Source organism: Neovison vison, chromosome 1 (genome assembly GCF_020171115.1).
Source record: "Neovison vison isolate M4711 chromosome 1, ASM_NN_V1, whole genome shotgun sequence".
NCBI classification, from domain to species: Eukaryota; Metazoa; Chordata; class Mammalia; order Carnivora; family Mustelidae; genus Neogale; species Neogale vison.
Window position 1 is genome coordinate 271,948,484 of NC_058091.1, and position 16,517 is coordinate 271,965,000.

General features: G+C 44.3%; 1 protein-coding gene across 2 annotated transcripts in view; it reads right to left on the minus strand.

Annotated features, from left to right (window-relative positions):
- Positions 1–626: 626 nt before the first annotated feature.
- Positions 627–16,517, minus strand: part of GRIA1 (glutamate ionotropic receptor AMPA type subunit 1) — a 308,116-nt gene continuing 292,225 nt past the window's right edge. For both annotated transcript variants that reach the window (XM_044230963.1, XM_044230971.1), the window contains exons 15-16: positions 11,203–11,337; positions 627–3,470 (exon numbers count right to left, since the gene is read on the minus strand). In XM_044230963.1, coding sequence (XP_044086898.1) covers positions 3,270–3,470; positions 11,203–11,337 — 336 coding nt within the window. In that variant the 3' untranslated portion in view covers positions 627–3,269. The remainder of the gene's footprint in view (positions 3,471–11,202; positions 11,338–16,517) is intronic.

Consider the following 16,517-nt stretch of genomic DNA (forward strand, 5'->3'; position numbering starts at 1 on the left):
ATTAGAACTTCGTTCATTTATTTGAGACCTCTGACCCTTGTTAATATGCAAAATTCCTTGGGAAAGGAAACATTTGAAGCTGTTCTTAATTATCAGTATCTAAATGTCAACCAATGTCAGATCCTTTATAGAAAGGATCTTTCACTCTTGCTGGAATGAAAGAAAAACTTACAGGCAAAAATGAGAGGGTACTCTGGGACCAAGACTGTGTGTTTTTAAGCAGTCTACATTGGTTTTAGTTGGAACTCTGCACATCACAGATACCTAGACTCCAGTTTGAGGGTGTCTGGAAGACCCACCCCGTGAGCCATTCAGTTCTCTAGTACTGTGACCATTGTTTGTCAAACCTTGCCCCCCATGAAGGTGGAAATGTGGCCTTTGGAAACCATTATCACTTGGCCTTTTTTTCCCTTTTTTTTTTTTTTGGTTATCCTATATGAATGAATAACTCCGAGTGAACTAGTTTGGCTGAAATGACTTATTTGAGAGCTGTTTATGAATCAGGAATGGTGGTTACCATTGAAAATGTACTAATCTTAGGTTCGGCAATGAGGAAGTAACATAACCTCTAGAGCTCTGGCTTCAGAAATGGCACAAAAATGGAATGGACAAATATGAAAAGTAGGTAATGGATCCACAGTGATTTAATTCTTGGTGATATTTTCATTTTATGCAAATACCAAAAGAAAAAAACCCCCCAAAACCCTGGCTACTTGAAAGAAAAACAGGAACCAAACTATTTAGTGTTTGATCAAGCAAAAATCTTTCACACATCTGCTAAGAGAATTAAAACAAATATAGATGTTAAATAAAAGGCCCAGGTACCAAAGAGCAAAATTTAATGAAAGCCAGAACTGTTAAGTATGGATTCCTGTTGAGAAAAATGTCATTCTCTTTCAGAGTTTTCCCATTGCTCTATTTTTAAGAAAAGTGTAGTAAAAATACATAATACAAGTTAACTTTTTTCTTGCTATTGTTTTCCCCGTCACCCCTCCATTGATAAAAACCTTCTTCCTCTGGAGTCTTGGACCCCACACAACATAGACCCTCGTTGTTAGCTTAGATGGTCTCTCCCTCTCAGATCATGTTACTGGTGAGCTCAGTGGCTGGAGAGGCATTTTACCAAAGGCAAAAGGTCTTTGAAGCGTGTTGATAGTAATAAGGTTATTTCCAACTCCTCTGAAATGCACTCCCTAATGGTGGGTCATATCAGATTCTGCAGTGGTAGGCTACGAGCTGAAAAAAATCTGGTGGGAGGGCAGGGGATGGGGAAGACATCAGCTGGCAGTAGTGAAAGGTAAAAATCCATCTTGACGGTCCTGCTTCACGTACCATGCCCACACTGACACGTGAGAGACTGGACAGCACTTGAGTTGAAAGAGTGAAGAGTATGATTTGGGGATGGTTCTTTGCTACAGGTGTTATTAGGAGAATGGGAGACACATAGAGATGGTGGGTGTCCACTGAGAGAGTCCACAGATGAAACCAGTCATGTTGCACCTACTTGTTGGTAGGCTTCCAAACCTTTTGTCCGTCAGTTGTTAATAATAACCCCTCGCAGAGAAGACTGGATAAGTAGGGGGTAAGGAAACAAGCCAGAACATGGTCATCAATAAAAGCTAAAGACACATGGCACACACTGAATCATGCACCTAGGAGAGTGGCTGCTGGACAGCTGGAAGCCAATTGCACCAAGAATGAGAGCTGGGATCTCCAAGAAAGCTATGTGCCAGGAACCCCACTCCCAACTAAAGTTGCAGTCAGCCTGGGCTTCTCTCCATGAACCCTGTCATTTCTCCAATCTTGCTTTAATTCAGCTTTATAGTCACAATCATGGGCATATTGAGTCTGGTATTGGACTAATACATCCTCATTCTGTCTTAGCCAGGGGGAAGGTCAGCCTTCTTAGAAGTTGGGGTCAGTGATTTTAAGGTCCCCCAATGTCATTATCAACTTCATTCGTCTTCATGTCTTCCTTAAAGTTACTCATCCTTGGGCATTTTACTTTCTAAAGTGACAGAATGTTACCTGGCCACATGCTAAAACACTTTCGAATGGACATGAAAATCCATATTCCGTAAGTCAGCAAAACCCTAAGCTTCATATTTGGTCTCTGAATCCTAGGACAGGACACACCATGAAAAGTACTCTTGCTTATGGGCTTGCATGACGCTTCCTCTTCCAAAATTCTTCCACCCTTTATTTTGTACTTAGTTTGCATAGCATTTCCTCCCATATCAGAAGCTCTGAAGAGAGGGTCTACTCCACAGTGGGGTTCCTGCTCAGATGTCAAGCAAATGAAAAGTGAAAATCATGGACAGTATCTCCCTGGCTTTCAGCTATTTCCAAGGCTGTACTCGGTTCAGGAGGCCAGTTCAGCTAGCAGAGTGCCTTTGGACTTGAGCATAGCAGAAAGACGTACTTCTCAGCACTGAGGTTGACTCTGTGAAGACAGCATACCATCCCATCTAAAGCCTGTGGGATGGCTGTTACACATTAAAGGAAGCTTTCTCTGAGCCTCCAGCAATAACTGCTTGTGTCCTCCTCTGATTGCACATCTACCTTTGCCCTCTCCACCACCCTTGGTCTGAACTCCTTCTCGTCTGTGTCCTCAGCTATATCAGGGCCTAGGAAGTGCCCTTCCTGGGGAAGGCAGTCCACTCCTTCAGCAGTATGCATCCTCATCCATGGCTTGCGGCTGAGAAACGGAGGGTAACTTAGAGAGCTCCAGTGGTGAATTAGTTTGAAGGTTGCTTTTTTCCTTTTGCTTGCTTGTGTGGTAGAATGAACCTTTAATCTCCAATCCGAAAACCGAAGAGACGTGGGGAAGGAGTTGGGAGTAAGAAGCCAGGAGGAGGAAGGGGCCTAACAGAACCGGCAAACCATGGATATTAGTAAGAAAAAAATATCACACACAATAAGACATATTAACAACCGAATAAAAGAAAACAGTCCAGTTTCCTCATTAATGTTCCCGTGACTCTGTTTCAGAGACACAGGCCTATTAGCGTTACTCCCCACTCATTGCAGGGCAGTGTTGTTCGTCATCCTCACTTAGCAAACGGAAAAGTGTGAAAGAACATCAAAAAAGGAAAAGGGACAGCAAAATGATTTTTCAATTCTTCAGGAAATTCTGTTGAATCATCTTCCTTGTGGTCATGGTGGTTGGTGGCGGTTGCGTTTCGTTTTATTGTTTTTGGCACTGAAGGGTTTGGGATGGAACTGGGGGAGCTTGAGCGTGCTCCCCAAGGGGTCTCCATCTGCTCCAGTTACAATCCCGTGGCTCCCAAGGGCATCCCTGAACTGTGGCTCATGCAGGGAATTGACTGCATGGACTTGGGGAAGTCGTGGCTGACTACCCGGCCGTTTTCTCCACTCCCGCCACCGCTGGCTCCTGCCCCACTGTTACGTGGGAGCGTCGATGTCCGTATGGCTTCATTGATGGATTGCTGTGGGATCAAACAGAAACCCTTTTCAGGAGGACCGGGGGTTCTTCCCCAGGTCCTTGGCAGTGATTGGCAAGGAGAATGAGTCAATGCTGGCCTTAAAATCTCACCCTACTTCTCCTCCCCATCTGCCTTTTCTCCTTAACTTGAATGCTAACCTTGGCTTCCCACAAAGTCCCAAAACTGCTGAGTGGCTCTCTGTGTTGGACTGGGTGGTCACTAAGATCCTTTCTAGCTCTTATATTCTGTGATTTCTAAAGATGGACTATGACCATGGTAGTGTTAAGGATAATAAATATTGCAATATTACCAAATGGAAAAGTTGAGAAAACTTGGGATTTTAGTTTTGGTTCTGACATCAACTAGTTGTATGGCCTTGCACGTATCTCCTTACCTCTCTAGACTTTTAAATCTCCATGTTTGTAAAATGTGATTATCTATGCATCTGCAGAATTTTATTAGCAAGAACAGTGCTACTGCATGAAAAATTATTTGAAATTTTTTTAAAGGAGTGTGTTATCATTGTTAAAATTTAAAACTACCTCTGATTTACTTCAGGAAAAATCCTATCCTACCTCTAGTAGCATGTGTAATGGGAATGGAGTACTTATTTGACTAATATTCAAAATGTAATTGGAAAGAAGCATGGGCTAAAGGAAAGAATACATTCCAAAGATCATTATCTGCATGTCAGCCGTTTCCCCAGCAGCACACTTATAATCTGACTTCCAGACTGACACATCAAATCAGTGCTGCTAAGCTTGGGATTTCCAGAATATTAGAATTCTAGATATGAAAAGGACTTCAGTGATCACCCTGGGATCAGACGGGTGAGGTGGAATGTTCAAGACCACAACCTGGAATTAGAACCATATATTATTAGATAAGAGGAAGGGTTCTGTTCTGAGTTCCTTTGGAGAAAGAAGCTTCATGACATGAAATCCAAACCCTTCTCTCTTCCTGTCATTTCTAATCTGCCATTAAGTGATACCGTAGAATTTTTGGCTTCTTGGGAATCAACATAAAGAAGAATTATCTATGAGTTGAGAGTTTTCTGAGACCAATCCTACTGATCCTTCAAGCTAATTCGGTTCTCACCTACTTCTTGAAGACATTCTAGGTTGTCCTAGCAAGTATTTGGCCCCTTGCCCCCACCCGGCCTCGGTGCTCCTACATTATACATGCTTTTATAATGGTTCTGCTTCTGCTGATGTAGGTTTCGTCTTCTTTAAGAGAGCTCTCTGGAAGAAGGCAAGGTTCATTTCTTCCCATTCCTTAGCAGTCTCCTATAGTGTCCAGTATATAGATGTTTAATATTTTAAATTTGTCTTTAAAAAGCCAACCACCTTGGACCCTTCTCAAAAAGTTTATGTGCTTTCTCCTTTGCATATTGCTAGGATTCTAGCCATCAGAGAAGTCAGTCAATCTCTGGTGGCCAGACTGACTTAAACAGCAGTTTTGGTTCTATTGTACTATGCTGAGAGTCTGCTCTTACTACCGGCAGTTCTGATAATGTTTTTAAGGCTTCTTTTTGAAATTCCTGATTCAGACAGATTTTCCCCAAAGGATGCTCTGCCCATACTGGCTCTGCCTTCTCAAACCTCCAGTCTTGATTTATTTACATTCTGTTTTCATTGTCTTCCACTCAAAAGGAAGTATGACCTTGATTGCATTCTTCTAAGTGAAGGCCAAATAAATATGACTGTGATGCTCTATGGGGGAAAGGTGAAAAGAAAACCCAAGGAATTAATGGTTACTGGTTCTCACTTGTGTGGAGGGAAGTATGGAACCTTCTGTGGATTAGCCTGGAATGTTTATCTTCTATGATTTTTTTTCTGCCACATCCCTTTATTAGAAAATAAAGTTTAAAGCTCACACAGATCACCTTGGGCTTTGTTTTTCAAAAGGTCTCATATAGTCCCATAATATTCCATTGCAATTGGTGGTATTTGATGAATTTATCTTAAAGGAGAAGATTGGTGGCAGATCAGTATTGGTCTGATATAACTTAGCCGGGCATGTAGCTAAAACCCTCCAAACTCATACCACTCAGAAGTGGTTTTCCAGAAAGCTGAGGGCTTCTCTGTGGTCAATGATTCCATCCTCCCATTGACAATGAGTGCTACCTTCTTACTGGCTTCCTTTCTAACACATTTATGGGATCTTAGGAGAAGAGATGAATAGAGTCAGAACTTGGGAGTGGAAAGCAATGCTAAAAATGACTAGATCATTAATTCCCAGATTTGACTGCACATGGGGAGTTCTGAGGGAAACACATTGATGTCCGAGACATACCCTCCAAGGTGCTGACTTACTAAGTGTAGTGTACGGCCTGGCCTGAACATCTGGATTTTTGAAAACTCTTCAGGTAATTCTAATATGCAAACAAGGTTGGTATTTATATCCTTCACTCTACAGAGAAACTGAGGACTTATGATTGATTGATTTAAGGTTAGAATTATCTGTCCCCTAAAGTCAAAGCAGATGACGTCCTAACTGTGTCCCCTGTAGCTAAGCTGTCTTAGGCTCCTATCATTCTTCCCCTTGCTTCTGCGAAATGCAGTTCTCCCGTGTCCATCCTTGATGTACCAGCCATTCTTAAAGTTCATCTTTACAGTATGTTTGAAGCTGATGCTCAGGGAGAAAAGTGTGAGTGAAAAGTCCAGCCTCAAAGTCCCCCAAGTTGCCTCTTCAGAGACTCATTTTTCTGTGATTATATCCTAACTTTTCAACCAGTTGCTTTTCTAAGAAAAGTCTCCCAGCCACTGCCCATCCTAAAACACCCTAATGAGAGCTCAGACCTCAGTGATGACCTCCTACTAGCACGCGTGCTATGAGCCAGAGTGACCGCCTGGTGCGGAGGATGCATCCCGCATTCCAAGTCTCCCAGCTGGTTGATGATTCCAGGGAAGCATGCAAACCTCAGCTGCTGTGGCTTAACCACAGCTCGTGTCATATACACAGTTAGTTTCTACAGGGAGCTAAGTGGGCAGTATTACAGACCCTGGTTATCTTTGATATCAGCTAAGGACTCAGTTCTGGTCTTTTTCCCCAGGTAGAGGAGAGGCACTGAGTATCTGAGACTTCAGTCTGAACTGTGTCTTGGGTTGTGTATTTTTGCTACTATATGACCATTCAGATTCTGCTCAATGGAAAAGTTGTCTGAAGTCCCTCCCTGAGTCCCCAACTCTCATGTTCTTCCCATAGTCTTCCTGGGCCCTGGTCATCCTGGACTTCTTCCCATTTCTGGGCAAAAGTTGTAGTCTTTGGGTCTCTGATACACGTGAATCCTTTGCAGGCAGCTCTTTCCCCCTGGTTAATTCCTTCCACATTTCAACTCTGCTGGACATCAGTTTCTCAGGGGAACCCCTTTGACCTGTGCCAACCCTCATTCCCTGATCAGGACTTGACAGCGCCAGCGTTTTTGTTCAAACCCTCATTGAACATGTAAATGTATACATATTTTTTCTGTCTTCCCATCACACTTATAGTTTCCTGAGAACAGAAGCTATGTCTGTTTTGTTCCTGACTGTGTCCCCAGTGCTGAGCAATGCCTAGCATACAGTGGTGCTCAGTATGTCTTTGTGGAAGGAATGCCTCCAGGGTGCCTTCCCACTCTGCCTGTAACACCTGCTGTGTGTCTTGCTTGTGTGACTTGTCAAAAGGGAAAGGGACTCAACACACAAGCAAAAGATGACCTATAATGGATGGCCTCAACAACTGCATGAGGAAAACCTAAGGATAGGGCTGCATCTTATTTGTCTATTCACTGTGACTGCTGCTGGAGGAGAAACATAGTAGGTGCTCACAATGATCTGTTCCTGCATTGGAAGTCTAATTCTGTTTGTCCAGCTGCTAGCTTGTGTGACCTTCCTAGGCCAAGCTCCTTAGCTTCTCTGAACCACTATTTCTTCATCTATAGAACTACAAGCCCAACACGTTACCAGGCTAATAAAACTGTATATAGGGGCACCTGGGTGGCTCAATGGGTTAAAGCCTCTGCCTTCATCTCAGGTCATGATCCCAGGGTCCTGGGATCGAGCCCCACATGGGGCTCTCTGCTCAGTGGGAAGCCTGCTTCCCCCTCTCTCTCTCTGCCTTCCTCTCTGCAGAAGAAATAAAATCTTAAAAAAATAAATCTTAAAATAAAATCTTAAAAAAAATATATAAAGCACTCTGAACATGGAAGTTACTAAAAACATGTCTTCTTCCCGTCTTTTCCTTCTTCTTACCCTTTTCTACTCCCTTCCTTTCTTTTTTCTCTCTTCCATGCACAGCGAGGAAGGGCTCCCTAACTACTGTTGAGAAATTAAGGGTTGGCCCTGAACTATGTTTAGAGGCTCAAAGCCTTAAAGTTGGCTAAACACTGTGATCAATGAAAGGAATAAGAGGGAAGGTTCTCTCTCTCTTTTTTTTTTAAACATTTGTGCAAGGTTCTGACTAAAGGCCCATGACACTGTTAACAGAGCCCTTTGTGTGAGGTGGAGACCCCATGTCTGTAAAGAGTTAACTGCCTCTGGGTAAGGCTAATCACAGAATAATAAAGAAAATTGCAAAGCTGTGAAGTCTGAGAGGCAAGTAGATGGTATTTTACTTTTCTCCTTTGGATAAGAGAAGTTGATGGAGCTTCAAAAATGAAGGGTTGGGTTGATCAATAAAGACAGTAGAAGCATCTTTTCTGCAGTTGGAAGACTAAAAATTCTATGAGGAGCCTTGGTGAATTGGGCAGAAATTGTGCCAACCAGTGGGATTAACTATAAAAGATCATGGCGGAAGACCTTGGATGAATGATTCCAAGAGATCCTGGCATTTGTTTCTGAGAAATTCAACATCTTTGTAAAGGGAAGGGTACCAATGTCCCCAAGAAGTTCTGACCTGACTCAGTGGCCTCTTCTAAGTATTGTCTTAACCTGAATGTTGTGACTTCGGTGGTAAAAATCATCTGTCTAGTTTTAAGAGGATCCTCGTCTTGAGCCACCCTGGTACCATTACCTGACATCGACCATGATTAGTGGGACATGTAATCCCATAGAAAGGGCCAGAAGTCTAAGCACTTCCTGCTTGGTGGATGCCTGCTCTCATCAGATTTTATGAGCACAGATGTAGCCAGAACCAGCTTGGATGATGTTGTCTGTGCTTCTAGGCTGGGTGGTCTTGATGGTTGTATTTGCTTACTCAGATAGCAGCTCTCCCCCATGAATCACCTCAGTCTTGAGATTTTCTCTTTAGGGTACAATTCCACATTAATTTTACTAATAGTTATCCTATGTGTGTGGGATATCCAAAGAGAAATTAGACACAGCTTCTTACCTTCAGGAAATTACAAACTATATAGGTCAAAAAACCTAGGACCTGTAAGTAGGGGCAATAAAAGAAGTCTTAAAAAGACTGTGGCTGGTCATTAATAGGAAATATTATAAATCCTAGTTATCATTGTTAGTATTGTTATTTACTGAGAGCTTATCATGACTCAGACATTTTGCCAACCCCTTTATATTTTTCAAAGAAAGCTCACACCAATTTTAGGAGATATGTATTGCCACTAGCCCCATTTTGCAGAAAATGAGGCTCAGAGAGCTACTGGAACTTATCCCAGATGACACAGTTAACAAATGAAGCAGGCAGGGTTTATACTCAAACACTCAGTCTCTATAGAGTCCATGTTTCAGACCACCACATGCACTGTGCTCTAGGGAAGCAGTGAGAAGGAGATACTGCATTGTGGACTGGGCCAATCCTGGGCCCTTGGTTTGGGTCACAGTCCATGTGGAAGTTTTTGGAGGGTTGTAAAGATTGTAGCTCACCTAGCTCTTTCTCTGTTCCACTCTGTTCCAGAGTGGCCTTTTCTCACTTTGGAGGGTAAGATATGAGAATATTTCGGTTGAGGTTTTAGATGGAATGGGCAAAGAAATCTTTGTTTAGGTTCTAGGAGACCTCGTTGTGTTTGCCAAGCTTCTTGGAGGTCTACCCTGGGTTTAGAATTTGAGGCCCATGCTTTTGCTCTGCTTTGTCCTTTCTGAGAAGATCTGGTAGTGGGTGAGCTGGTCAAGGGCAGGAATGAGGTGTTCCTAGGTCCCCTGGTTAAATACCATCATACTACCATCCCTTAATTGTTCCTTGTTATTGTATCTTAGTTAAATTGCCTTTTAAATGGGCCCTGTGGGCAGAAGATGGAGAGAGAGATTAGCCTGCATTAAGGCACATGGGTGGGAAGCACGAGGTGGGTGGCTGGAGTGCGTAGTATGTAAGGAAAGCAGACTGTTGGGGAGGGGAAAGTAGGCTGGAACCATGATGTGGAAACGTTGAATGCCAGGACAGAAGGTCTGAATGCCAGGACATAAGGCGCTCCTCCTCCAACTCCTACTCTCTGTGTACAGAACTGAATACAGAGTTTCCAAACAGGGGAAGCAAGTGTCCAGCCATGTCTTTTCCTAGAGTGACCCTGGAGATATGTGTAGGGCTGTTGCCCCAAGGCAGGGAGAGGCTAGGCAGGAGGCTGTAGTCGTGACTCCGCAGTAGGTGTACTGAACTTCTATGGACTTCTTAGGGCCCATTCTAGGAGAGCAAATCCTACCAGTGAATCTTCCTAGTCTAGTCAAGCCAATGTCATAGCCCTAGGGGTACGTTGCTTAGAGTGACTGTGTTTTCTCTCTACCTTCATTGCTCTGAGTCCCACTCATCTTTCCTCTTAATTTTTGCCTCATCCCGGAAGCCTTTTCTAATTCCCTCCTCTGTATTCCTATCGACCTTCCTATTTATAAGTTGCTTCACTGAGTAATTTTCTGTGTGGTTTTTTGTTGAAAGTGCCGATGGTCACAGATCGCATCTCAGTCCTGTCTCGTCGTGATGTCTTGCTCATGGTGTTGCTCACATAATTCATACTTGCAGAAATATATTCTTATTGAAGCTAAATGAGGAAGTGTGAGGGGTCTTGAAGGCCTTTTTTTCTAAACTCTCTTTGAGGTCTGGAATCTCTGTCCTCCTCCCCAAGGGTTACTCTTCCTCTACTTGTACACCTCCTGTGATGGGATGCTTGCTATTTAGTAGGACAGTCCATCCCATTTGGTGGTGGCTCTGAAAGAAAAGTTGATCTCACTGTGTTAACATCTGTTCTCCATAGCTTTTCGTCATTAGTTCTTGTACACTTTGGGACCCCATAGAACTCGTCTATTTTTTTCTACCTGAAAAGTCTTCATATTTTTATAGACAGGTCTCATATCCTTCCTAATTCTTCTCTTCTCTGGTTATATGCCTTCAGCTATATTTGATGTGGTTTGGGGTCATCTAGCTAATTTGCTTAATCTTCTTTGCCAAAATCTGTATCATAGTACAGTGGCTAAGAAAAGACCTAATTCACTAAGCATGGCAAGATTATCTATCTTGCAGAAGGTAGATACCTCTTCCCCTATTTTGGGAGCTATACTTCTGTTAAGACAACCTCAGGGAGAATCTACTTCTGTTGCAGCCACTCTTGCCTCACACTGTGTTGACTGTCCACTTGGACTCCTAAGTTTTAAACTCACCTCCCCATCTCTGGCGGCTGCAGTGGTTTCCCAGACCTGACACATCCCATCTTCCTTCCTTTCTCATAAGCTGTCCCCTTTCTTGTCACCTTCCTCATCACAGATTTCTGCCCCTTGCCTCAAATGGACCTCAATCTCCCATCACTCCCCACCCTTTCTAGTACAGGGACTCCCAGGAAACCCAGTGATAACACAGAATGGGGTAGGAAAAAGGCCTGGGGAGACGATGCCACCTTCATCCGCTTGGATTCGCTACGGGATTTGTAGCAGAACTCGATTAAGGCAACCAGCATGGCTAGTCCAAGTCCCCCGATCAGGATGTAGAACACGCCTGCCACATTGCTGAGGCTCAGGGCACTCGTCTTGTCCTAGGAAGAGGAGGAGGGAAGGGGGGAGGGGAAAGAGCAAAGTGAGCCAGAAGGCTAGAGAGCATCTAAGCAACAGCATTTGTACACACAGACACTCAACCCCATCACCCTTTTTAACCTTCAAAATAATCGGAGAGGCTTTTTATTCATTGACAGAAAGCTGAATACCCCTAGGAAAAGTGTGTGTGTGTGTGTGTGTGTGTGTGTTGTGTAACAATATCCCAGAGCATCCCTGATTATGTTTAATTTATAATTACATTTCCCTCCCTCCTCAGTGCCTGTTCTGGGGCAGGAGACACCACAAATTCTGGGCAGATTCTGTCAAAATCTGCATCCTTGAGCTTATTACCCTATTTCAGACAATGTGTGCCTTCCTTTTCAGCTCAGTTCCTGTCCCCAAGCCTTCTGTTGTGCAAAGCCTCAGCTTTGCCTGTTGTTTATGTCTCAGAGTGTTTTTCTGAGTTGGCACTTAAAATGAACTTTCCCCTAGATGTACCTATAATTTCAATTTAATAAGGCAGTTGTCCCCCACATAATAAAGACCAATCAATATATACCTTTAACTTACTGATCTGAGGCCCGTCTAAGGACAAAGGAAACTGGGGGGCTTGGAACAGTAAAATGGCCCTGAGATAGAAAAATGGCTCTGTTAAATCCTAATAATTATGCTTAATTGGTGTCATTTTTCTGTTGGAGGTGTTTGCTAAAAGACACTGTAGGCAGATGCAGGTAGCTGAATTTAGAAATCTCTGTTCCCTCTGGTAAAAGATCTTGCACTTGTTCTGGATGAGCAGAATTGTGGAGCAGAAGTGTTTAATTTCTAGGGCTGGGAAACAAGTTCCCATCTCCAGGAGTTGGTGGACAGAGCTCACTTTGTGGAACCTGAGAAAGACCATCAGTCTGCTGAGACTGTCCCTGCATTCTGTCACCTCCAGTTGGGTTCAAAACTGGGAGACTGAGGGGACTGGGGACTGTTCCCAAGTGGTAAGAACAACTGAAGGAAACTGGTGCTCATGGTGGGAGTACCAGCTTTCCCCTCAATAACATTCTTGACACGGGCAAGTGAACATCTTTAATTTATTTCTTTAACTCTTGGAAGAATACTCATCCTCAGATGTCATGGTGGCACTAACATCTTTGCTTATATTGTTTGCAGGTATAACACGTTTCTCATTGAATTAAAACAAAATGTACACCTCCACTGGCACAGATACCCGCCACGGTTGGTTAATTGGTGGCACAGGATAGGATATAGCTTTTAGGTCTCTGCATGGGCTCTTTTTCAAGTGAGGAGGGAGGCGAGTCCCACAAAGGGTGAACAGTCTTGTCCCAAGGACTCCTTTGACATCTGCCTATTGGAATCTGGACATGTGAAAAGGGTTTTGTTAATGACTAAGTCAGTGGGCTCTCCCCTAGTTCTACTTGGTGCATTGTACAGGATTCAGCAGGGCTGGGCTTGGGGACCACAGCTGGCAAATAGCAGCATGCCTTCTCACCCCAGAAGCAGCCTTGGCTAGCAGAGCTGTAGGATTATCTAAAACACACCCCTTTGGTGGCTTCCTGTATTGCTAAAGCAGATGGCTCTTGAATATGGGTTACACTTGGCAAGGCATATCCTGGCTTGGGAAGCAATGGAAATGATTATTCCAAGGGGTAGAATTTCTCCTGCTCTGGTATAATGGCCTGATAAGGGATATGTGCAAAAATGAGTTTGGTGCTTGGTTCAAGAGTTGCCGGAACAAGTAAATTCCCACTTGGTGTTATTTTTCAGAACACTCAAAATGTCTCCCTGTTTGTTGTTCAGGAAGTCTGTCATTCTGCTTCTGGAGAGTCATGCTTCAGAGTCCTTGGAGGATTTATGGTTAGTAGAAGTTCTAATAAAATTCTTCTGCATGGAACAAAAGAAATTAAAAAAAAAAACAAAAACCCAATGACCAGGCTCTTCTGTGTGGACAGGGCTAGGAATGTGGTGGGGAGGCATGTTAATGCATCACCAGTTCACTCCTTAAAAAAGAGTAGTAGATAGTGAGGCTCCGAGGGAGTGGATGGGGAACAGGCTTGGGGGAAGGTGGTACACAAAAAGCTAGGAGAAGAGAAATGAGGTCCTTCACATGCTGATCAGACTTTCAGTAACTGTAGTGTAACTTGCTTCTTTGGTCACCAACACTGTTTCTGTTTTCTTCCTCATGGGTTTTTTCAAGTTCACCTTGGTTGAGGATCGCCTTCAAGGATAATGGAGTGGAAGGCATTTTTTTTTGTTTTGTTTTTGTTACCATCTTCAAAAAACCCCTAAGAGGGCATCTATCTCCTTGACCATAGATGGTGAGATGTTTATTTCTGGTACGCCTGGGAAGGAAGCAGTCAGATCTTCATATGAAAGTAGGGAGAGGGGCATATTCTATGTAACCATTGAAGAAGGAACATCCAGTGACCAAGTATCTCACTGTGTCTGAGGTGGAGAGCATTTTTCACTTCTGAAGGTCTCTGGCCCATAGAGGTGGCAATATACGTGTGTTGGGGGACACATCCCATACAAAGAAAGAGGGCAGCCAGATGGCATGGGGACAGCCACCTCTTGCAGGATACACAGTGCCAAAATAATGCTTTAGTGGTAGGGATGAGGGAAGACCTCTGGAATCAAGGGGGCACGTGGACCCTATCACTACCAACATCAGAAAGCATACTTGGACGCAGCATAACTATCTAAAGCTCCTGTACTCTGATAGGGCGGGGAAAGAGATGCTAGGGTTGCTCACTTCTTAACTCACATAGTTGAGGAGTTTACTTTTAGGCCCTTATGCTTGCTGTTTGCTTTTTGATAATGCTAACTTTGATTTTTTTCAAAAGGAGCCTAAGGCCATGGTCTGCTGTTCAGTAGCTACTATTACTGACTCTCTTTGACTCACTCTCAGAATATGATGGGCTATCTAGGGGCAGGGTTACACCTCCATTTAAGTACCAGAGCTCTGATTCCTCCCCTGGCCCATAGCGTCCATATAAGAGGACACGTGTCCTCGTGGACTTGTGTTCATGTTTCCTGGGCAAACAGCAAGCTTCCCAGCTGTGACAAGGGAGAGGGGAAAGATAGAACCTGAGTCTTCTGAGCACCCTTCTGGAGGATGCCATTCTCCTCCCATCCCATAACAGCTGTGCTCCCAAAAGCCAGGCAGCTTGTTGGTGGGAGTAAAAAAGTCACAACTTGTCTTCTGCCAGGAGGGAGAGAAAAGAGTGACAGCACTGAGAAGAATGACAGGTGAAAAGAAAAACAAAAAAAATCCGTCTTTCAGAATTGTTGGGCTAGTCATCTTGGTGATGACCACCCCCTGCCCAGTCTGTCCCTCTTAGCCTGTTGTGTTGAATTGCCATCTCCCCCATGTGGAAGGGAGATGTTTTATTTTTTCACATTTTTTCTTGCTCTTCCCACATAATGGGGGACCGTCCCAGGCTCCCTCTGTGTTTCTGAGCCAATTTCCCTTCCAAGATTGTGGGGCTGGCCTGAGTCAAAGAGGTTTGAGCCAGGCATGAGCAGGAAAGACTTGAAGTAGGAAGTTCCAGGGAGAAGCCAAGGCCTTTGGCTGTAGGACCAGCTCCTCCCACGGAGACTGGTGCAGTCCATCATGCAGGGCTTGCTGAATCTGGACCAAGCTTCAGGTTTCTCAAACTGCTTCCACTCCTCCTTACCTTCCTGTTAAGACTGAGAACTCTTACAAAGCAAAGGCTACAGCTCCTGCTCTCTTTCCATTCTGTTGTAGGGATTGCACACATTTTCTGATGTCTGTACAGCTGGACTTTTAGGGGCTGCCTGAAAATGTTTCACATGCTGAATCTGTGACCTGACTTGCTTTCAGGGCCATGAGAAAAGTCCAGCCCATTTTCTATCTACCAGCCTTTCTCCTCTGGTAGACTTTCCCTTGTGTTTTCCCAGAACTTTGATTTTTAGCCCATGAGCAGTTTTCCTGAGGGCTGGTGATTTCCTAGGAATACAGACTCAGTGGTTGGCTAGGTACACTCACTAGCCAGGACCAAAGTTTGGAAGCGATGGGAAGGTGGATTTGATTCAGCTAAAGGAAGACATTTTGATTCAACAGAATTGTCCAAAGGTGCCACACCCTGTCATGGACGGTGCTGAGCACATCAAACATTCAGAAAGAAACTGATGAGATCCCGTAAGGGATTTGAGCACTGGACAGAGAGTTAGATGGAGTGACCTTTGACATGTGCCCCAACCCCAAGAGATCTGAGGAATCTAAGGAGTTCCTAGAGGGCCTGGGATCATGCCGTTTATAAATTTTCCCCTAACCTCTTTAGGGGTGCAAAAACGGAATTCAGTGCTAATTGGCAACTTCTGCTGTTCCATTTCAAATCTAGGCCAGTTCCCTAGCCCGAGTATTTTCCCGAAGAACAACACAGGATGAGAATTGGCCCATTGTCCTAATAATTGGCAAGGCAAATGCTGGGAAAGTAAGGGTGTGGGGGCGGCTCTTCTCAGCAGTGTGTGCTCAGGGACCGGCTGCTGTACAATGCACCACAGAACATCCTGAGTTGAAACAAATATCAAGGAGACAGTATGGGTCGTGGAGGGGAGCCCATGGGCTAGCTGAGGCCAAGGCTTCTTCCAGAGTGGGAGGAATTTTCCAAAACAGAGGCACTAGTCTGTGGGTGAAGTGGGCATCCCCATAGGAGGCCTTCACTGTGAGCAGAATATCTGTCTGGAATATGCATTGGAGAGCAGAGGTCTGTGTGTTGGAGGAAAATGGAACCTTCTGTCCCCAGAGGTGCTCCTGGCTCCTGGCCCCAAAGAAAGAGTTTTAAAGGAAAAATCTTTGTTTCTGTTTAGACCCTTCTCCTAGGGCGATGATGAGAGACTTAAGCTCTGTGGTTTAGGGGCACTGGGGAGGGCCGCATTCAACCTCTGATCTGGGTAACTGCTGTATGTTGGACCTGTCATCTTGGAATACATGCAACTCCTGTGAGATTCACGCTGAAGTCACTGGTTCTTTCTAGGCCACTTCCTGTGCTGCTTTACAGAGGCTGGGAATACTGACCCTCAGCAGGATTCTAACTGGAGCCAGAAGCCTCCAGGTTTGGGGAGATGAAATGACTTCTGCATCTCTTTGTCTCAAGGATATTTTCCCCACCCATGTCCCTCTTACAGTGCTTCTCGGGGGTGTCTGGTGCAG